The 23,858-nt window shown below is 47.8% G+C and overlaps 1 protein-coding gene across 1 annotated transcript; it reads left to right on the forward strand.

Annotated features, from left to right (window-relative positions):
- Positions 1-9,365: 9,365 nt before the first annotated feature.
- Positions 9,366-13,268, forward strand: LOC122944234 (nuclear pore complex protein Nup155-like). Its single transcript, XM_044302461.1, has 2 exons — positions 9,366-11,582; positions 11,775-13,268. The coding sequence occupies exons 1-2, from the start codon at positions 9,366-9,368 to the stop codon at positions 13,266-13,268; spliced, it is 3,711 nt and encodes a 1,236-aa protein (XP_044158396.1).
- Positions 13,269-23,858: the final 10,590 nt, after the last annotated feature.

Raw genomic sequence — 23,858 nt, forward strand, 5'->3', positions numbered from 1 at the left:
TGTATCTCTATTTTCCATTAATTCTTGTGGAACGCCTAAAGGGTTAACAAAGTTTGTAAAATCAGTTTTGAATACCTTGAGGGGTGTAGATATGCCCCCAATGTCTGATGGGAGTCCCACCTCTGGGACCCGCAGCTATACCTAGAACCAGTGGCGTAGCTATCGGGGAAGCAGGGGAAGCAACTGCTTTAGGGCCTGGGAGCAGTAGCAGGGTGCGGCTAGCAGGGCCATATTTGTAATCATGGGCATCACTAGGTTAAAACATTCGGGCCTGGGCCCCAGATGTTTTGTCCCAGGCCCCGAATGTACTGCCTGCAAATGAAAAAAAAGCGTGACTACTAACCAGGGACGCACTGCAGGAGCTGAAGGACATGTGATGACATCACAGTCAGGTGATCTGTGCTAGAGGCAAAGCTCATTTATGGAGAAGGACCTTTGATGATGTCACCATCATGTGATCAGTGGAGGAGAGGGCGGAGCTAAGCTGTGAACAGGAGAACCAGTGGAGTAGACCCTGACTGTGAAGGCTTCTGTGACTGAGGAGAGTTATATAAAGGGATGGATACAGTGTGAGAGCCAGAGGAATGCTGGGAGTTGTAGTTCTGCTCTCTCACACCACCTCCCTGCTTGGTTGAGATAGTGATGTTATTTACAAGGGACTGTATGTTAGGGCTGAAGGGAGGGGTGTTATTTACATGTGGATTGTATATTGAAGGGGTTGAAGGGAAAGGGTGATGTTATTTACATGGGACTGTATGTTGGATAGGCTGAAGGGAAGGGAGTGATGTTATTGACATGGGACTGTATCTTGGAGGAGAGTGATGTTATTTAGGTCATGTGACAGCAGTTTAAGTAGCGGCCATATATAACAAATTATAACCAATTGCAGTCTATGTGGATGTTCACACGGCTGTTTTTTTTCTTTTTTAAAGATCTAGTAAATAGCGGCCAACAAAAAATAAGCCATGTCCTATTTTTGTCCATGAAATCAATGGGACCATTTTTAACAGCCGTCTAGACAGGAGCGTGCCTGTTTAACAGCTGATAAAAGCAGATACAGTGGGGATAAATTATATTTCAGGAGTTAAAACTATTTTAAAAATACTGACCTCCAAAGCACAGGGACACAAATTCCTTAATGGATGCAGAAGGACCTGCGCTCCCAGCGTGATGACATCACACAATCACATCAGGTCCTACTGCCTCCAGTGAGGAGCAAGTGTCCCCGTGCATGAGGTATGTTTTTTTTTTTTTTTGCAGTAAAAAGAAAATGCTGTGGGCTATAATATTAATGCTAGGCGGCCATTATGAGGAACATAATTAATGCTGGGGGCCAATATTTGGGTATTACTTACAATTGGGGCAATTATGGGGGGTTGGGATAAACCAGTGAAATTCATCAATTTTTAAACAGCCAGATGGCGAGAAAATGGACGCACAAAGGGTTAGAAAATGCTTCTAAACGCCTATTTGTTTTTTATTTGTTTCATTCGTGTGAATGTAGCCTTACATGGAACTGTATGATGGAGGTGCTTTGGGAGGGAGCAATGTTTCTTACATGGGACTGTGTGTTGGATGAGGCAGAAGGGAGGGAGTGAAGTTTTGTATATCGGACTGTATGTTGGAGGGGCTGAAGACAGGGGATTGATGTTATTTACATGGGACTGTATGTTGGAGACGGCAGAAGAGATGGCGTGATGTTATTAACATGGGACTGTATGGTGGAGAGGGAAATTATGTTATTGGGTCTGTATGTTGGAATGTCTGGGGCATTATAATTACTGAGGGCACTACAGGGAGGATTATAACTATAGAGGGCACTGCAGGGGGACTTTATAAATACAGAGGACATTATTGGGGTCCTGATTGCTACAGGGGGCTCTATAGCAGTGTTTATACATCGGGCTGTAGAGAGCTTTATTACCACTTGGGGAATAGGGGGGCATTATTTCTACTGGGGGCTCTGTGTGGGCATTATTAATACTGGAGGGCTCTTCTACTAATGGAGGCACTCTTGGGGAGCATTATTACGATTGGGGGCACTGTAGGGGGCAGTATTACTAATGAGGGCATTCTAAAAGGGAATTACTATTGGTGGGACTTGGAGGAGCTTTATTACTATGGGGGGATTATTTGTATGGCAGTCATTTTTCTTCAGGGTAGTATTTGGGGGTATTTGGGGGCACAGCGAGCAGCAGGATAACACTGTTGGGCCTCCAGGTTGTTGGGGGTGATGATAGAAATGTCAGGAAGCTAAGATGTCTGTGTGTCACACTCTGCAGAGACGAGGCACGGCTGAAAGAAGTCGTCCTGACCTAATGTAGATGATGATGACAGAGAAGATCAGTAGAGACGCCACTTGGGAGGCTCTGGATGTGGGAGGTATGTGCTGCTGTATACTCCTGTATGTTTGATAGTGTCTATGCAGCAAGTAAAGCAAGTAAATGTCTTTAGTGCTAGTGCGGGCAGGGGTGTTAACTGGGGCCATATGCATTGGGGCTTGGGCTCTGGATCTTTTGAGACCCTAGCAACACCCCTGTTTCTAATAATTACATTTTTTACATTTCCCGTCTCTCCCTGCCTGGGGAAGGGGCGTTGTGACGCTGAGCAATGAAACAAGAGGAGAGGGGAGAGAGGGATTCTCCTACCTCTGCGCTGCTGCACTGTGTTATCCGATTGGTGGAGCAGCAGTGAGCGGAAGCTGCTGCCAACCAATCGTTTCCAGTAATACTTCAGTCACAAACAGGGCCCACTCCCAGACTTCTAGAAGCTCCATGTGGACCCTGGATGTGACCGTCCGTGCGCCTGCCCGCCTGGCAGGCTGTCTCTCTTACCTGCTCACCCGCCTCACTTGTAGTGCCAGCTGACCTCCTGCTCAGCCCTCTGAGCATCGCTGCAGCGTGCCTGCCAGCCAATGCTGCCGACCTTCAGACTCACTGCCAGCCTAACCAACAATGGTGAGTCTGTGCCCCCTGCCCTGTACTATGCCCCTATGCTGTATTCTGCCTCCTGCCCTGTACTTTGTCCCCCCCCCATGCTGTATTCTGCATCTATGCTGTATTCTGCCCCCTATGCTGCAATGTGTGTGCGCCCATGCCCTGTACCGTACCCCTATGCTGTATTGTGCCCCCTGCCCTGTACTGTGCCCACTATACTGCACTGTGCCTCCTATACTGCACTGTGCCAACTGCTCTGTACTGTGCCCCCTATACTGCACTGTGCCACCTGCCCTGTACTGTGCCCCCTGCCTTGTACTGTGTTCCTCTATGCTGCACTGTGTCACCCTCTGCCCTATACTGTATCCCCTATGCTGTATTGTGCCCCCCTGTCCTATATTGTACCTCCTGTGCTGTATTGTGCCACCTGCCCTGTACTGTGCCTCCATGCTGTACTGTGCCGCCTGCCCTGTACTGTGCCCCCTATGCTGTGCCCCTTATACTGTACTGTGCTGCCTGCCCTGTACTGTGCCCCATACCCTGCTCTATGCCCCATTATAATACCCTGTACGAGGCACATTACAGGAGCATAAGGGGATACCCCTGCACTATGCCTCCTAACCTCTACTATGCCTCCTATACCCTATACTATGCCTACTAACCTGTACTATGCCCTCATACCCTGCATTGTGCCCCCTTAACAAAGCCTGTACAGTGCCCCTAATCATACCATTTACAGTGCCCTCTTATGTGTGCCCTCACATACTGTACTGCAGGGATCGACAAATCCCAGGCACCAGGTCGCCATGGCGATCAGGAATTTTGTCCTGGCGCCTGGGTATTTGCACTCACATGCCTGCCCCCCCCCCCCCCCCGTAATCCCGGGCGCTCCCGGCACTCCGCCGCCTCTACGTGGACTTCTCGGACAGTCTGGCAGGGAAGGAGTTACCCAGATACGCCCGCCCGCTCATTGGATGCTGCTAGTGGCGGTGTGACAGAGTGGCATCGGGGGAGGTAGGTAGGACGCAGTGGGTCTGCATCATGTGGGCGTTCCTTCTCCCTGGCTGTAGCGCTGTCCAATCGCAGCGCAGGGAAAAAGAACGCCCAGGAGAGAAGCTGATGTCTCCTCCCCATTGCTCCAATAGTAATTAGCATACGGAGCAGGAGACAGTAATGGGGCACGACGGGCGAACGGAGCGGTGCCCAGGAATAATAGTAAGTGCTGGGACATCCCTGGGCGCCGCTCTGTGTAGCCTGCTACTTATATTCTGGACCCATATAAGGTCATCTTGAACACATAATACAGGAGGCAGGTGCCGGCAGCAGAATCACATGGCCGTCACCCTGCCTCGGACAGGAAGCTGCGATCAGCGGCAGTAAACCCCTCAGGTGCGGCACCTGAGGGGTTAACTGCCGCTGATCTGCTGCCAGTACCCACCTCCTGTATTAAGGGTTAATTATCATTGGTGGCGCAGTGCTCCCCCCAACCCCATTAAAATCATTGGTGACACAGTGCGCCCGCCCCTCTTAACCCCCCAGTATTAAAATCATTGGTGGCAGTAGCCACAGGGTCCCTTCCGCTCCTCTTCATTGGTGGCAGTGGCCACAGTGTCCCCTCCCCTTCTCATTGGTGGCAATGGCTACAGTGTCCCCTCCCCTTCTCATTGGTGGCAGTGGCCACAGTGTCCCCTCCCCTTCTCATTGGTGGCAGTGGCCACAGGGTCCCCTCCCCTTCTCATTGGTGGCAAAGGCTACAGGGTCCCCGTCGCTCCTCTTCATTGGTGGCAGTGGCAGCTTCTGATTGGAGCCCCAGCTGTGTAATCCTGGGGCTCCGATCGGTTACCATGGCAGCCAGGACACTACAGAAGTCCTGGCTGCCATAGTCGGCTCCCTGCTGCTGTGTGCACAAAGCACAGGGCACACGGACAGTGTGAGGTCCTATTCACCCTGATAGAGCTCTATTAGGGTGAATAGGACAAGGGATTAAAAGATCCCAGGTACTAGCCCCTAAGGGGGGAAATAGTTACTAAATTAAAAAAAGTAAAGAAAACACCAAAATATTAAGTATAAATCACACCCTTTCCCAATTTCACATATAAAATATATAAACAATAAATAAATAAACATATCACATATCGCCACGTCAGAAAAGTCCAAACTATTAAAATATTTTAAAAAATCTATGCGGTGAATGCTGGAACAGAAAAAAAACTAATAAAACCGCGCGATTTGCCATTTAAAAAAAAATACGGAATGCAAGTGCCTTTTTTTTTTTGTTTATTTTTTCGCCTGGTATCGAATGGTATCGAGTATTGCAATACTTTTTTATGGTATCGAAATCGAATAAAAAATGTTGTATCGTAACAACTCTACTCTGTACACTCCCACTGTATATGTGTGTGCGGTTCTGTACACTGCCACTGTATATGTGTGTGCGGTACTGTACACTGTCCCTGTATGTGTGTTAAGATGGTTGGCGATTGTGCACTGCGGGCACGGCACCAATACTAGGTTGGGTCAGAATCTAGATCAGGGATCAGCAACCTCCGGCACTCCAGCTGCTCTGCAACTACGACTCCCAGAATCCTCTATTCACTTCTATTGGAGTTACAAGAACATCCAAGCAAGTGTGCATGCTGGGAGTTGTAGTTTCACAGTAGCTTGAGCGCCCATGATCTAGATAAAGCCAAGGTGCTGGCTACAATATAGGGTACTCTGTAGGCAGGGGAGGACTGGCAGCCTTAGTCCTGGGGGGCAAATCTAGTCAAGTGGCCCATTTTTAGCCCCGCCCATCATTAAAAGCCCCTCCTACATATAATAGGCCACTCCCAACACACACTGTACAGCTGACATTCTATAGTTGCGGCCTGTCTCTACACATCATACGGAGAGGGGAGGCCGTCCTGGCTGCACTGCCTGCTTATATAACAAGCTACAGCCAGGAAGCTCCTCCGCTCTCCTCCCTACCCTGATCCTGCTCAAGGCCTGTGGTTCCCCCCACCATCAGTCACCCGCCCGTGGCCTGCTGCCCCCTTTCGTCGTCCTCACCCAGTTCTGAATCCTCCTTCTGCAAATGGCAGGAGGAGGAGCCGGAGCATCTCCTCTCCTACATAGCACCACATACCTCTTACATCCAGTGATGTCACCTTTGTCGTAGACGTTCTCTTTCCTCATCTTCTCCATTCAGACCAGACCGCCATGATGATTTTTCTGCCATCTCCCTTCTCTGCAGAGATTGAGAAACAGACATTAGTTTCCTGCCACCCCCAATACTATACTGCAGAAACAGTCCCCCTGGAAATACAAACTACCACACAGATAGTGCCCCCAATACTGTACCCGCTATGCCCCCAATACTATACTGCAGAAACAGTCCGCCTGGAAATACTACTACCACACAGATAGTGCCCCCTTAAACAATTATTGGCACACAGCGCTCTAAAAAATAACTGCGCCCAGACACTAATAGTATAAAGATAATGTCCCCCAAAAATAATTGTGCTAAGCTGATACTATGCCAGGGTGCCCCCAAAGTAACAATGCTCCCCAAAATCCCACCAATAGAAATAATTCTCTGCCAGAGCACACTTAGTAGTAATAATGCCCCTATAGTGCCCTAGTAATCATGTTCTTCATAGCCCCTAGTAGTAGTAAAGCTCCCATAATACCCCCTAGTAGTACTAATTTTCCCTATAATATGACAGTACATGAAATACCCCCGCTTAGTGCCTGCAGTTGAGCTAATGTCCCCATAATGTATGCCAGTATAAAATACCCCTATATAGTGCCCCAGTAAATGCCCTCATACTGCTCCTCTCCCCCTTCCCCATAGTGTCCCCATAATATGCAAGTAAAAAAATGCCCCTTAGTGCCCCCAGCAGATGCCCCTATAGTGCTCCTCCCCCACAATGTACCAGTAAAAAAATGCCCCTTCTTAGTGCCACCATATGCCCCAATAGTGCTCCACTCCCCCATAGTGCCGCTCTCCCCTATAGTGCCTTCCATAATGTGCCAGTAAAAAATGCCCCCTTAGTGCCACCAAATGCCATAGTGCCCCCCATAATGTTCCAATACAAAAGGCCCCTTTAGAGCCCCCACTTCCCCATAGTGCCCCCCAAATAATGCCCCTATAGTAGCACCAGATGCCCCATAGTGCTGCTCTCCCCTATAGTGCCCCCCAGAATGTGCCAATAATTAAAAAAAAGCCCCTTCAGAGCCCCCAGTTACCCCCATAGTGCTCCTCTCCCCCATGGTGCCCCCGCATAATGTGCCAGTAAGAAATGCCCCCATAGTGCCAGCTCCTCCAATAGTGCCAGCTCCTCCAATAGTGCCAGCTCCCCCTATAGTGCCCCCCCATAGTGCCAGCTCCCCCTATAGTGCCCCCCTATAGTGCCAGCTCCCCCTATAGTACCCCCATAGTGCCAGCTCCCCCTATAGTCCCCCCCCATAGTTCCAGCTCCCCCTATAGTCCCCCCCATAGTGCCAGATCCCCCTATAGTCCCCCCCATAGTGCCAGCTCCCCCTATAGTCCCCCCCATAGTGCCAGCTCCCCCTATAGTCCCCCCCCATAGTGCCAGCTCCCCCTATAGTCCGCCCCATAGTGCCAGCTCCCCCTATAGTCCGCCCCATAGTGCCAGCTCCCCCTATAGTCCCCCCCATAGTGCCAGCTCCCCCTATAGTCCCCCCCCCATAGTGCCAGCTCCCCCTATAGGCCCCCCCATAGTGCCAGCCCCCCACAGTGCCAGCTCCCCCTATAGTGCGCCCCATAGTGCCAGCTCCCCTTATAGTGCCCCCCATAGTGCCAGCTCCCCCTATAGTGCCAGCTCCCCCTATAGTGCCCCCCATAGTGCCAGCTCCCCCTATAGTGCCCCCCATAGTGCCAGCTCCCCTTATAGTGCCCCCCATAGTGCCAGCTCCCCCTATAGTGCCCCCCATAGTGCCAGCTCCCCCTATAGTGCACCCCATAGTGCCAGATCTCCCCCCCATAGTGCCAGATCTCCCCCCCCATAGTGCCAGATCTCCCCCCTATAGTGCCAGATCTCCGCCCCCCCCATAGTGCCAGATCTCCGCCCCCCCCATAGTGCCAGATCTCCGCCCCCCCCATAGTGCCAGATCTCCGCCCCCCCCATAGTGCCAGATCTCCGCCCCCCCCATAGTGCCAGATCTCCGCCCCCCCCCCATAGTGCCAGATCTCCGCCCCCCCCCCCATAGTGCCAGATCTCCGCCCCCCCCCATAGTGCCAGATCTCCGCCCCCCCCCCATAGTGCCAGATCTCCGCCCCCCCCCATAGTGCCAGATCTCCGCAAAGAAGAAAAAAGAAGAAAAAATACTTACCTCCATCAGCAGCGTGTGCTGCCGGCTCAGGCGTCGCGATGATAATGACGTCATCGCGCTTCCTGAGCCGGCCTCTGATAGGCTGCAGGCATTAGTGCCTGCGGCCTATCAGAAGAACAGGGGAGGGACACGCCTCTCCCTCCCCTGCCCCACAGCCCGGCCGCAGCGCAATTACATCCAGGGCCGCGCCGCCTGTGGTGATCGGCGGTGCGGCCCTGAAGAATAAAAATTTTTTTTTTTTTTTTAGACGGGCGGCCCAGCGGCCGTTTATTTAGGGCGGCCTGGGGGGCAATTGCCTCCCTGCCCCCCGGCCCAGTCCGCCCCTGTCTGTAGGGCACAAACAGCAAGAAAAGGATGGCAGCATATTATGACAAGGTAGATGAATAAATAGCCCCAGTCCTACCTACCTTTACCTTCAGTTGATTCTTGCTGTTCTTCTTCCCCGGGCCCAGGGCCCTGAAGGGGCCCAAAACCCTTGTGCCACATAAGAAGACACTGGTATTATAGAAAGTACATGCTCGTCAACTTACATCTCTGGCTGGAGGGAAGGGGTTAGGTCAAAAACTTGGAATGGGGTGGAACTGCTGTTTCAATTTTTGCCTCAGGCAGCACGAAGGCTATGTGCTTCCCAGCCGCTGGCCACAAAGCATTGAGGGAAGGTGGGCCCCAAACAGAACCCCTGCACCAGGGCCAATGGGCCTCTATTCTGGGAGATATTCCTGATAATAGGCAGATAAACCAGAAAATGGGTTCAGTTATAAAACTAGGTTTTTCTGGCACAGGATCTCTCATATTTCATATCCCCTTATAGAATTAACATTTAAACAAATGCTAAATTTAGATTTTGAGTGGTCTCATTGGATATAAAATTTTATTAATTTTTTTCCCTTTTTATTTCCCCACTATATAAAGGGTGTAGGGGGATATTAATAATTATATTATTTAAGGTCTTTACGTCCGTATTGATCATATTTTGTATTTTGTTCATATTGTTCTCCAGAGAAAATAATAAAGCAATAAAAAAAAAAAAAAAAGCATTTGAATTCTCCAGTTACAGAACGATCAGAGCTGCAGCCAACTGCCAAGGACATCGCCATGGACGGAGCTGAGAGGATCATCCAGCGTCTGCTGCTGGAGGCCAAAGCTTACAGGGACCGGTCATCTTTCCTGAACCTCCATGACTCTCCTACCGTGTCAGGTACGCATCCTTTGGATTATCCCCTGCAGGCTTCTTATGAGCGGAGTGTCCCCACACTCCCAGTAGTGGGCGCTGTGCACACAGTGCCACTTCCCCTGCAGATATTGGACCATTTTGACCCCATGCAAAACCCTGATTGCATGATGGGGGTGTTCCCTGAGATCAGCCAGGCTTGGCTGGTCATTAACAGTCATTTCTTCCTCTGGAATTTCCAGAATGGAAGAAATCTTATTTCTTTTGATGGACTCAGGGACAGTATACTGTGTGCTGGACTAGTAAGACCTAAAGAAGGTCTCCTCCAGCCACACATTGCTTATCTCCTAGTCATTGCCACTCCTGTCAAAGTGGTTATGCTGGGAGTCACCGTGACCAGTCTACAGACTGGAGACCTCCATAACAGGACCACCGAGGAAATCCAGCTACTGACAGAGCCCATGTATTCAGCTGCCGCAGATGATATGTACATCTCTGTGACCGGCACACACAATGGGCGCGTCTTTCTGTCAGGCCACTCTGGATCCTTGTATGAAGTGGTCTACCAGGCTAAAGCCGGCTGGCTTAGCCCCAACAGCTGGATCATAAACCATTCTAAGAGCATGGTCTCTGTGCTTCTCACATCCATGCGCTTAACCAAATGCGACCCCATTGCTCAGGTTGCTGTTGATAACAGCCGCAACATCTTGTATACCTTCTCTGAGAATGGGGTGCTACAGGTTTATGACTTGGGACAAGATGGTAATGGGATAAGAAAAGTGACATCAATATCCCAGGATACCATCGTCTCATCTGCTACAGACATTGCCAAGATGTCGGATGATTCGGCATTCAAGCCCATTGTACGGATTGCAGTCATTGAGGAATCAAAATCTGCAGTTTGTCACTTAGTGGCTGTTACTCGTGCCGGTGTCCGCCTCTACTTCACCACTGCACCATTACAGCAGCCCACAGCCCAGCCCTGCGGGTTGACCTTGGTGCATGTTCGCATGCCTCCTGGATTTACATCCTCTGCCTCAGTGGAAAAGCCATCAAATGTCCATAAAGTGCTTTACAGCGATGGTGTTTTCCTGATGGCAGCTTCTACCGATGATGACCGTAATCTTTTATGGTGCATTAACCATGACCCCAAGCGATTTCAGTTGTCACCAATGGAAACGCATTCTAAAGTGCCCATGGCCGGTTATTCCTGCGCACTTGCATCTTTTACTGACTCTTCTACAACGATGGAAAGACGCACATTTCCAGCCAAGAAATTTGTTGTGCTCTCTGCTTATGGAAGCCATATTTTCTCTATGGTCACACCAGTGGAGCAGCTTCAACATCTTGCCTGCACTTATGAAGATGGTGGTGAACAGAACATTGAGCAATTCTTCAAACTGTACCAACGAGATCAGGCTTGTGCAGTTACTTTACAGCTTGCTTGTTCTACTTTTTCCTCTGAACAGAAGCTGTCTGTCTGGGCTACACAGGCATTTTTCAGTTATGGAGGAATAGCACCGGTGAAAATGAACCCTTCACTTGCTGCTCACAATAACATCAGGGCAATTTTTTATTCCTCTATACCTGTTGGGCCACCCTTGCACACTGGTAACCATGCACTAAATCTGAGTTTCCTGGCTTCACTTGGTCAACCTTGCTATTTGCCAGTGATTATTTTTTCTGCAGGACACAATGGTATCTACATCCACTTTACCAGAATTATTCAGAGCATCTGGGATAAAGAACTTACAGTTGAGAGGAAATTCAAGGTGGAGAACTGCGATGTCACTGAAATTCATAGCAGAGTCTCCAGTCAACTTCTGAAATCTGTTCTACAGGACCTTGGAGTTTTACAAGAGTTTCTGGATAGGAACTTTCAGTTTGGAACAGGCTCCCTCCAAGACATCAGATGCAGATATAAAAGCACAATCCCTCATGGCAACAGGGTAACCACTGGCACAAGGCAGAAGCTAAAGAACATTGGAGATGATCAAGAACTACATGACAAGCCCCAGTCAGCAGAGATAACTTCAATTCAAGAACTTCACCAGCTGGTCAGACAGTCTATTCAAATCTTAGCACTTTGGAATCTGCTCTGTGGGAGCCACTTTCACCAGGTGGTGTCTGAGCTTCACACGGTGTTGCAGGAGCAGCTGAAAAAAACTACCTTTAAAGATCTACTCCTCCGGAACCAAGAGTTGACCAGAGCTCTTATTTCATCATTGATCACCTGGCATATCCGACACAACTTACAGGTAGATGTAATCATTTCTTCCCTGCAACGAGCGTGCCCACTATTTTACAGCACTGAGGATGCCATCTTCACCAAGGCAAATCTACAAAGGTCCCTTCAAGCTCAGAACAAGCATGATAAAGACCAAATGCTGCGAGTGTCACTGCAGGAGTACAAGAAAGTATGTCACCTGATTGACTTGGCGAACATTTGTGGCCAGTACAGACAAGAACATTTTTATGAAGGTGTAGTGGATCTCTGCCTGACATCTGCTGAGAAAAAGGACCCAGCAGGACTTGGATTGCTCTTTCTGAAGAACGGTAAGCCCAAAGGGGACGCAGCAGGATTGCAAGCAACTGAAGATAGGATGTTCTGCTACAAAATCATCCTTGATTCACTGCAAGAGGTGGTCAACCAAATGAAATCTCCTCCACCTACAGCACCCCTGAAGCTAGACCCTGGACATGATTTGAAACAAATACTGATAGTGTCTCAGCGTTCTTCAGATAAATTCTTCCAAATAGTCCTATTCAACTGGCTTATACATGCTGATCTCACAGACATCCTGGTAGAGATGAAATCACCTTTTCTGGAGGCTCATTTGCTGCATATATCTAACCGCCGTGAAAACCAAGTGGACACCATGAATTTATTATATCGCTACTATCAGAAGAATGGAAACCACATCAGTGCAGCCAGGGTGATGGCGAGACTTGCAGTCATTGACAACACCGCTGTGACTCTTAAAAGAAGGATTGAATACTTATCTAGAGCCATCTTGAGTGCCAAAGCCACCAACAGCATGGATGTACCCGCTCAAGATAAAGAATTCATCCATGAACTTGAAGACTACTTGGATGTCGCTAAAATACAGCTTGAAATCCAGGGGACCTTAAGCAGCCAATTCTCACATCTTTCCTCAACACAGAAGTCTGTGGCACAGCTCGATTCAGAAATAATGGACCTTACAGAGCTCTATGAAAAATTTGCACACCCATTCCAACTTTCCGAGTGCAAGCTTAAAATCATTCAATATGCAGAATGTTTTTCTGATGTCTCCTTGGTGAAGAATATATGGAAAGAAATCATACAAAGAGAATTGAAGGACAGCGTAAAGATGGCTGCTGCTGACAGGATGCAAATGCTGAGCCTGAAGCTGATTTCACTGGGCAAGATCTTCTCCAGCACCCCCAGGTGCTTTCCGGTCAGGTTTTTGGTGAATTACCTGGAACAACAAGTCTGCACCTTGGATTGGCCTGCGGGATTTGTAACAAAGACAATGCTGGAAATGACTGTGCCTCTTCCCAGATTATTTGCTGTATACAATGACCTGTTTAGATATAGGAATGACTTTTGGACTGAGATGAAGAACTCTTTACATCTGGCAGAATGTATTCATGGACTGCTATCTGGATATGTCAATGGAATTATTACAGTTCCAGTCCTTGAAAGGCATCAGTTTAACACCACCTGTGTGAGTGCCATCTCTTCATATCTGGTAGAGCTTCAGTCCATGGACCCCACACCTGCAGTGAAGACATCCTTGTGGAATTTCAAACATTTAAAGACCGGATTGGAACAATTACTGTAAGTTCTTGAGCCAAGTTTGAAGGAGATATAGAATCGTTTTCTGCTTTACTTTGCTGGACTGTTTCAACATCATCATGTCATCTTGGTGAATGTTTGTCCCTTTTCATCTACGCAGTGAGAGGTCATCTGTGTCCATATTGATTTGAATTTAAAAAGAGTTTTCCAGGAGTGCAGTAGTGAAGACCTACCCTCAACATTGGTCACCAACATCAGATCACTGGAGGTCAGACCCCTGCCACCCCCTCCAATCAGCTGTTTATAAGGGACGCAGCGTTCAGCCTCCTCACAGCATAGCAAGCACAGCGCCATACATCGTATAGTGGATGTGATTGGTATTGCAGCTCAGACTCATTCACTTGCAGAGAGCGTGCAGCATTTGACCATGTGATTGGCCTAAGAAGAAGCCGCTGCGCTCACCAGCCTATTCAAACAGCTGATTGTCGGGGGTCCTGGGAATCAGTTGTAAAAATTTAATTCGGCTGCTTTGCTGAATTTTCCCCAAAAATCTGCTTTGTGACGATTTACTTTGTCACAAAGTGCATTTCTTTGTAATTAGTGTGTGCAATGACAGGGAGCGGAGATTGCGCCGCCCCCGTCATTGTAACCCTCAGATGCCGAGTTCATACTGATCGTGGCATCTGATAGTAAAATTGCAGTGTAAAAAAAAAAATATATATACTTACCTGATCCATTTGCTCACGACGGGCCATCCACCACCATCTTGACTGAAGGTCTGGCCCAAACTTTTGTGCAGGTCGCAATGACATCATACGTCGCTGCACACAGGATTTCGGCCGAGATCTTAAATCAAGATGGTGGCAGGCCGCCCGTCACAAATAAATGGATCAGGTAAGTATTTTTTTTTTGTTTTTACGCTGTTTCAGGTTAAATTGATTCGCTACTGCGAAACACGAAAAAATTCGGCTTTGCAGCGAACCGAATTTATCCTGAAATTTAGATCGAAGTCTTCTTTGTGAATTTCGATTCGCTCAACTAATCATCAATACTTTACTCCTGGAACACTCCTTTGAACTGGTCATCAAGTTGTCATCCCGGCACATTGCTACCACTCACCACATCCTCCTCTACTGCTCAGTCCACAGGTGGTAGAAAGTGAATTTGCTCCTTTTCAAACAATGACAACATTGGCATCTTTCCCCGCTCTTCCACACTCTGCACTATTTAGTCGTACCATTGCCATCTTCCTGGTCATCAGCATGTAATCTGGATGCACATTTACTTTGTCTGCTCGTCATGTCTTCTGAGGTTAAATTTTCTGCTTAGTCTGTTCCCCAATGCTCCAGCCACCTGTCACCGTGGTTAGCCACCATATGTAATATCCATCAACTGTGGCTCAAGGTCTGATAACTTGAAAGTTCCTTACGCTGTTCCCTATGCTTCCTCAAGACCTGGACATCTAAGTGCATGGTTGATGTGTCCCATAATTGCCTCCACTGTTCTAATAGCCAGGTATTTACTATCTACACCATACAAAATATGCCGTAGCCACACCACCAGCTTTGCAGAAATGGTTGTCTCCTTTTCATACGGGGACATCAGATCTTCAGCATTTTGTTTTTTGACAAGCACTTGTTCTCTCCTTAAGAGGTCATCTGGAAACATATTTGCCATCCTTCTGGTCACCAACAGGCCTTCTGAGTGCATATTCTTTCTTTGCGTCTCCTTAGCAGCTCCAACCATCATACCTTTTAATATCTATAAGCTGCATCACAAATATTTGCGACATGTCCATGCACTGCCTGCTTCTCTATGGGTCTGTGTCATGGACTTTTTCACATTTGCTGCTCACCAGTAGCTCATTTGGGTGGATACTGCCCTCATCATCTACCACATCTTCCACTGCTACTCCGATCATGTCGACTCTTACCACCATACCATGTGTAATATCCTTCTGTTGCCATATAAGCTACATGGGCAGGAGTGTCCGAACACTGTCCCCATCTCTGCCTGGCAATCTCTGATTTCACACCATACCTCGTAATCTACTTCACGATGATAAATAACATCCAAGATCTCCACACTGAACATCTATATCTACTTCTCCTGCCTCACATATAACATCAATCTGCTCCATGAATATAAATAACATCTAAAATCTCCACACTGAACATCTATATCTACTTCTCCTGCCTCACATATAACATCAATCTGCTCCATGAATATAAATAACATCTAAAATCTCCACACTGAACATCTATATCTACTTCTCCTGCCTCACATAACATCAATCTGCTCCGCCATCTTTTCTGGGCGTCCACACTATATTATCTGGACTGTGTGGACATGCACTCTCCATCTGCTCACCCCTTTGTCACCTAAGTCCATCAACACCACACTGAACATCTTCATCCATGTCTCCTGCCGCATATGTAACATCATCCCAGAGACATCACACTGCGGCACCTTCCATCACATCCATCATTTGTGGGCAGCACGGTGGCTCAGTGATTAGCACTGTTGCCTTGCGGGGCCATAGCTTATATCTGACTATGGCAGTATCCGCATGGAGTTTGTATGTCCTCCCCGTGCTTGCGTGGGTTTTCTCCGGGCACTCCGGTTTCCTCCCACACTCCAAAAACATGCTGATAGGTCAATTAGCTTCAAATTTTAATTCTCCATGTTATAATTAGTAGTTACATAGAAAGTCATTTTTATCCATTTTTTTTTTAGTTATTTTTTCACTTAATGCTTAATTTTTTAAAAGAATTATATAATGATATAGCAAATTCAATATACAATGTATCTATAGACAGTGGATGACTTCTCATAACCCCCATGTTCAGGCTTTGCGGTACATAGAGGGTCGTCCAGCGCTATGTACCCAGCTGTAACCGCGGCTCAAGCCGCACGTGTAATCGCAGCTTTATAAAAATAATAAAACACATTGTAGTATAAAGACACCGACAGACTGATAACTACATCCACTGTCTCATGAGGAAAGTAGTCCTAGGTAGGGGAACCCTAAATAGTTTTTTTATTTTAATATTTTTTTGCCCCAGTTAGGTTAGGGAACTCGCAAGATAATGAGGACCCTTGACGTGGGTTGCGAGCTTACATATCTTGGCCAAAATAAGACGCAAACTAGCAGCTCAAGCTGCATTATATTATATCCGTACATTATATTATCCCCCCGTGTGGGGTCAGTATATGTGTGCTGCACTTGGTGTATTGGACACTCTGCCTAAACATGTCATATTAATGATATCGCATTGTCCATCACATGACAGTGTAATGTGCTGGAAGACAAGAACTTGACTTATTTGCATTTTTTGGCCAAGATATAAACTAATACCTCATGTTTTGTAATGAAGGAAGATGGGAGAACGAGTACAAGACAAGGATTTTCCTTTTATGTATAAGAAACATAAAGGGCACATTAATCCAGATTTACTACAGGACCCGGTCTAGGCAATGAGACCAATGAAAGAGATACAGAAGTATCAGCTGCATATTATATTTGTATCAATCATCATCAGCAGCAGCAGCAGCAGTTGAGCATGGTACTGACATGTCCTGTTTTCTATAAATCCATGAATCTACTTCCGTTGTTCTGCTCTATTAGACAAGCTGCAGACCCCATTGATTGCTAAAATGGGGTCCATGTAACTCCATTAGAATGGAGCGTTAGACATGAGAGCTATGCTTCATTCAGCTCTATGGGGCGGACAGAGATAGCTGAGCGCTTGTACTCGGTATCTCCACAGTCCCATAGAGTTGTATGGAGCTGCAGTACACATCCATGTCTGCCGCACCATTCAAATGGGGGAACACGGGCACCTAGGGGTCCAACTGCTGGGGCCCCTGCCGGTCAGACACTTATCCTCTGTCCTGTAATAGGAGGTATCTTGTTGTAATTTGACAACCCAATTAACTGATGAATATGCCGGACTCAGTGTAATTGTGTGAATGATGAAACATATGGGGCATGCATCTGGAATGGGGGAGAGCGATGTTTCAGGTACTACATTGTAGATGGCAAAGGTTGGTGTCAAAAAGCACATGACAGGTTCCCTTTAGGGCCTCATCCACATGGCCGTTGCCGTTTTGGAATCTGCAAATCGCGGATCCACATAATACGGATACCGACCCCACATATTTATATTAGGCTAGTTTCACACTTGCGGCAGGACGGATCCGACAGGCTGTTCACCATGTCGGATCCGGCTTGCGGCTATTTCGCCGTGCCCGCGGACCGCGGCTCCGTCCCCATTGACTATAATGGGGACGGGGCGGAGCTCCGGCGCAGCACGGCGGTGCACGGAGAAAGCCGCCGGACTAAAAAGCCTGACATGCAGTAATTTTAGTCCGGCAGCCTTTCTCCGTGCACCGCCGTGCTGCGCCGGAGCTCCGCCCCCGTCCCCATTATAGTCAATGGGGACGGAGCGGCGGTCCGCGGGCACGGCAAAATAGCCGCAGGACGGATCTGACATGGTGAACAGCCTGTCGGATCCGTCCTGCCGCAAGTGTGAAAGTACCCTTAGAAATGTCTATATCTGATTGCAAAACGGACAAGAGTAAGACATGTTCTATAATCTGCAGAACTTATTTAGGGCTCTTTCACACCTGCGTTATTGTCTTCCGGTATAGAGTTCCGTCGTCGGGGCTCTATGCCGGAAGAATCCTGATCAGTTTTATCCTAATGCATTCTGAATGGAGAGAAATCCGTTCAGGATGCATCAGGATGTCTTCAGTTCCGGAACGGAACGTTTTTTGGCCGGAGAAAATACTGCAGCATGCTGCGCTTTTTGCTCCGGCCAAAAAAACTGAAGACTTGCCGCAAGGCCGGATCTGGAATGAATGCCCATTTAAAGGCATTGATCCGGATCCGGCCTTAAGCTAAACGTCGTTTCGGCGCATTGCCGGATACGACGTTTAGCTTTTTCTGAATGGTTACCATGGCTGCCGGGACGCTAAAGTCCAGGCAGCCATGGTAAAGTGTAGCGGGGAGCGGGAGAGCAGTATACTTACCGTCCGTGCGGCTCCCGGGGTGCTCCAGAGTGACGTCAGGGCGCCCCAGGCGCATGGATGATGTGATCGCATGGCAAGTCATCCATGCGCATGGGGCGCTCTGACGTCATTCTGGAGCGCCCTGGGAGCCGCACGGATGGTAAGTATACCGCTTCCCCGCTCCTCGCTCCTACTATGGCAACCAGGACTTTAATAGCGTCCTGGGTGCCATAGTAACACTGAAAGCATGTTGAAGACGGATCCGTCTTCAAATGCTTTTAGTACACTTGCGTTTTTCCGGATCCGGCGTGTAATTCCGGCAAGTGGAGTACACGCCTGATCCGGACAACGCAAGTGTGAAAGAGGCCTAAATCCGCATACTGTCCGCGATGTACAGAAAATGCGGATTGGCCACAGACTCAAAATGGCACATGACAGAAGCGTTCCTGCTACAGCCTGTACATCTGACTCTTAAAATGAAACACACCTGTATTACTGAATTTTGGATGATCTACAATAAGAGCAACACGTGGACTGTTACACAGCTCTGTCCGTCCGTTACATGGAAGTAAGCGGCTCAGAGACAGTTTAGCAGCAGTAGTGACGGTCCTTCTACTTTATAAAATATGCTAATTTTATAAGTTTGAGATTCTTGGCACGTAGATTATGTACAAAATAATTACCACGCCCTGCCCTGTGAGAGGCCTGAGAAGATCTGACAGACTTGCTACATGTGAGTCTATCTGACAGATTTTTCTGTTTCTCTTTGTTGTGGTTTTGGGCAGGATCCCACCTCCCCACAGGATCTACTCATTAGCTATTTAGTTCTGCTTTTTATACCCGTCTCTCACTATAGCTCTTGCGGTTTATATTTGCTTCTGGAGTTCTCAGCTGGTGTTTAGTGGATCTCCTGCTCCCCGTCTGTCTTAAGCTAAGTCTTACTCCTTCCCTTTTTGTTGTGTGTTCTGGATAGGCCTCAGGAAGACGCTGGTTCCTGCACCTTGCTCTAGGAATTGGTTGTCTTATCTCCAGCTCCCTAGCTGAGGGTTTGTTTCAGTCTCAGCTAGGCTTAGGTTCCAGCGTATGAGCACTTCCACTCTAATGATTTGGCCATGTTGTCAGCAGTCAGGGAAAGGTTCAGGGATTGTCAGGTGGTGACCTTTCCCTGTTCCCTAACTTTGGGGCTTAGCCTGGTGTTTTGTTGCTTTTGTTGTATTTGGTTTGCTTCCCTTCCCTCACCTACCGTGACAATAATTTGAGCCTGTCGTCCGCAACAAAATGCCTGTCGTCCTCTTTTGGACAGGAACCTACACAAAATGCTACCTCTTTCAGTACCATCTGGTTTTCATTAGTTTCATGGGATGCAGGTTCCACATGCATGCTGAGCCCACTCTGTATTTTACCTCACCAGGTGTGAAATTACCTTCAGTGAATACATGGAGAGGTTCGTTTCATTTCAAATCCATTGTGGTGGTGTATAGAGCCAAAAATGTTAGAATTGTGTTGTTGTCCTAATATTTATGGACCTGTCTGTATATATCTAGTTCAGTATACAGTTCTAAACACAATACTAACAATATGAACATTATTTAACTGTAAACCTTTTTTGGCCTCTTGTTTCCATAAAACTCAGCTCTCAGTGGAGTGAATGTCTCTTCAGCTCCTGTCTCTGGTGAATAATGATTCTAGCAGCAGGAGCTGGGGGAATTCCCATACAGGCTGTGTGTGAGGCTGGCTGTGATTGGTGAAAACTCTTATTGTGTGAGAAGCTGGCTATGATTGGTCTAGACTTGTGCCCAGCAACAACAGATTAACACTATGCTTTCTGTTGTTTCTGCTGTGTCACTGAGCTCACCTTACATTACAAAAAGAATCTTAAAGGCATATTATCTTTTTCTGCTTCTGTGAACACAAAATATAACAGTTATATGACATCCAAAAATGATGTCACAGTAAATAACTCTGCTTTTGTCTTTAACACATAAACATAGGAACTGTATATAGGTTATTAGCAGGCTTAGCTGTATGAACATATAAGGCTATACTACCAACCTAGGACAGGTCTTAGCTGGCCAGCTACACCACTTCTGCCCCAAAAGGGGGAGATTGAAATGGTAAGTTCCATTCTATCTAAAGGTAATCTCTGCCAAATACACTGTCACCTGCTGGACAACCAGGCACATTATATGTAATAACAGTTGCATAAAAATATTATTAAGGCACAGATGACATTCTTTGCTAGCCATTAGAGACAGAAACTAGATGTAAGAATGTAAAGATCCCGAAAATCCTATATGGAGGGATCTGCATTGGATTATGATTATCCCAATGGTGGCCTTAGCTCGTTTTGGCCTAAGTTACTAGGTAAGATCAGGTAGCAAGGGAATGGTTAGGAAGGTGTCCTATAGTCTACTGTTACTGGGTTAATGAAGTTTAAGGGACCCCAGCAACAGTTAGAACATTGGATAAGGGGTTAATGGGTGGTGTCATGGTTGGTATATAATTGCGGTGGATGCCAGCGTTATGCTGTCAGCCAAGCCGCATTTGAAGATTTGCTGCCCACCCACCCTCTCTTTTGTTTTGTCTGTCACGGTCACTTTATCAGAAGGATGGGTAAAGTCGCATGCCGATAAGTGGCGAGCGGACTAGATTTCCATTATGCCGAAATGAATAATGGAATGCCTCTAAAGGCAATCCGTTATGCATTCCGTCATAGAATTGCGTTATGGTCCGTGGTAACAGAATCCATAACGCAATTCTGCTTTTACCACCAAACTAAGCGTGAACAAATTTCCAAATATGAAATTTGCTCATCTCTAGTCACTTTATTAGGGTAGTCACGTTATTAGGAGTGGGAAAAGTAGTAAAGAGCAGCACCCACGGGCCTAATCGACCTTTCCGGAATGCAACAGCCAAACTACGACCGCAGATTCACAGCAGTCAATAGATTAGTAATCAAACAACAGATAATGGCAGCATCTCCAAATGTTCCTTTTTATTCCTCGTTCTTGCAGGAATGTGTACAAACAGAGCAAAAATGCAAAGTTTCGGCTACAAAGTAGCTTGACAAAGGTTACTTTGTAGCCTAAACGTTGCGTTTTTGCTCTGTTTGTACACATTCCTGCAAGAACGAGGAATAAAAAGGAACATCTAGAGATCCTGCCATTATCTGTTGTTTGTTTATTAGTAGTGGGGTCACTTTATTAGGGAGGGTCACTTCATTAGGAGTGGGGTCACTTTATTAGGAGTGGGGTCACTTTATTAGGGCGGTCACTTTATTAGGGGGGCCCACTTTATTAGGATTGGGGTCATTAGGGGTACCTTATGGATCACTTTCTGGCAGGGAACAGCATGTAGGGTATAACTCTCACAGCAGTCACAGTGCAGGTAGCCAGGAGCAGGCATGTGTGAAGGCTGAGAGGCGGAGCAGGGATGTGTGACAGGGAAGTCTGCTCCGCCACTTGTCTGCCTGCTCCCGCGCTCCCATAAACCGTCCTCCTCCACCATACCATTGCAACTTTGGGCCGGCTGGTCTCTACCACCCAGCACTTGCTGCGGCCGGCCCCTATTACAGAACACCCGCAGAGGCGACCAGCCCCTGCATCCGACCACATGTAGCTGCACCGGGTCCCTGCCTCCCAGCACAACAGAGCGCTCGGCCCTTTTCCTCCAGCACCCGCAGCACGGCTGGCCGTTTCACTGCAGCGGCAGCAAGGTACCATAATAAGCAAAGCGCCAGACATTTTCTTTTTCCCTATATTCACCCCATAAGACGCACTAACTTTGTCCCCCCATTTTTTGGGGAAAAAAATGCATCTTATAGGGCGAAAAATACGGCAATTCAGACGTTTTCTAACTTTTTACCAAACTATTGTATTGTATGTAGGTGCGCCAAAAAATAAAAACCTGATTTATTAACGGATAATAAACAAGACGCAAATGAAAGACAAGTGTCAATACAACTGCTTTTATTTTTACTCCAAAAAAGGCGAGCTTAATAAATTTGCAGTAGCAAACGACAGCTTCTGCTCGGTCCTCCGGGGCACGGATAGTGCAGGACTGCACTCACACAGCGACACATGTAAATGATTTGCAGCCACCGGTGTTGGTAAAATCCATTCAGTTTTATTTCTTCTCCATTAAAAAGCTGTTACAAAATAGCAGGGCTTTTTTTCTCAGAGAAAAGGTGGTGGAACTCACCCCCCCCCCCCCTCCCCTGGCCACGCCCCTACCCACCCCTAGGACTGCCCCTTAAACCGCCCCTTTAGAGTACAGGGATGCATGTAAAATTTGGGGGGGCTATAAAAGTCCAGCCCAGCAAAGAAACCCCCCAGATGAGGATGGCACTGTTAATGGGGAATCTGGGGATGGCACTGTTATGGGGTGGAGGATCTGTGGATGGAATTGTTATGGGGTGGAGGATCTGTGGATGGCACTGTTATGGGGTGGAGGATCTGTGGATGGAATTGTTATGGGGTGGAGGATCTGTGGATGGCACTGTTATGGGGTGGAGGATCTGTGGATGGCACTGTTATGGGGGATCTGTGGATGGCATCCACAGATCCCCCATCCTATAACAGTGCCATCCACAGACACCCCCACCCCATAACAGTGCCATCCACAGACCCCCCACCCCATAATAGTGCCGTCCATAGACCCCCATCCTATAACAGTGCCATCCACAGACCCCCCACTTCATAACAGTGCAATCCACAGACCCCCCCCCCTTCATAACAGTATCATCCACAGACCCCCCACCCCATAACAGTGCCATCCACAGACCCCCCACCCCATAACAGTGCCATCCACAGACCCCCCACCCCATAACAGTGTCATCCACAGACCCCCCACCCCATAACAGTGTCATCCACAGACCCCCCCACCCCATAACAGTGTCATCCACAGACCCCCCCACCCCATAACAGTGTCATCCACAGACCCCCCATAACAGTGCCATCCACAAACCCCCCCTCACCCCATAACAGTGCCATCCACAGACCCCCCCACCCCATAACAGTGTCATCCACAGACCCCCCATTGCCGCTCCAGTACAGTTATAAAATGTGTAATTCAATTAATAATGATTCATGCTGCCCCCTCTATAGTATAACATTCAATATATCCTACTCACAGGGCTACTGTTATATGAATGAAGCAGGCGGCGCAGGCACGTGACGTCAGTCAGTGACGCTGCCGCTCGTCTGCCCGGCCGGCCTGCATTACGATATAACAGTAGCCCTGTGAGTAGGATATATTGAATGTTATACTACAGAGGGGGCAGCATGAATCATTATTAATTGAATTACACATTTTATAACTGTACTGGAGCTGGGGGCCGGAGCACAGTGAACGCACCGGCCCCCAGCTCCTCCTCCCATTCCCTCCCCGCTGATACATCGCAGCCTGCGATGCTGGAGCATGGCAGGCTGCGATGTCAAACGGTGGCGGAACGCCATTCCGGTGCGTTCCGCCAGAAAAAAAGCCCTGCAAAATAGTAAGTACAAAACAGGCCTTACATCTCTCTGATGAATTTCGGGTGCGTGTCTTTAGCACCATCAATCATAGAGACACTAGATAACTACATCACTCGGGTTATATAGTGGAAAAGGTGGGAGGGAGCACA

The sequence above is a fragment of the Bufo gargarizans genome, chromosome 7 (assembly GCF_014858855.1).
Source record: "Bufo gargarizans isolate SCDJY-AF-19 chromosome 7, ASM1485885v1, whole genome shotgun sequence".
Lineage (NCBI taxonomy): Eukaryota > Metazoa > Chordata > Amphibia > Anura > Bufonidae > Bufo > Bufo gargarizans.

Excerpts from the sequence above, each read along its gene's own strand:
- LOC122944234 (XM_044302461.1), top strand. The coding sequence starts at position 9,366 with ATGGACGGAGCTGAGAGGATCATCCAGCGTCTGCTGCTGGAGGCCAAA. Across the intron at positions 11,583-11,774 it reads TGGTGTCTGAGCTTCACACG|GCAAATCTACAAAGGTCCCT; the intron begins GTGTTGCAGGAG and ends ATCTTCACCAAG.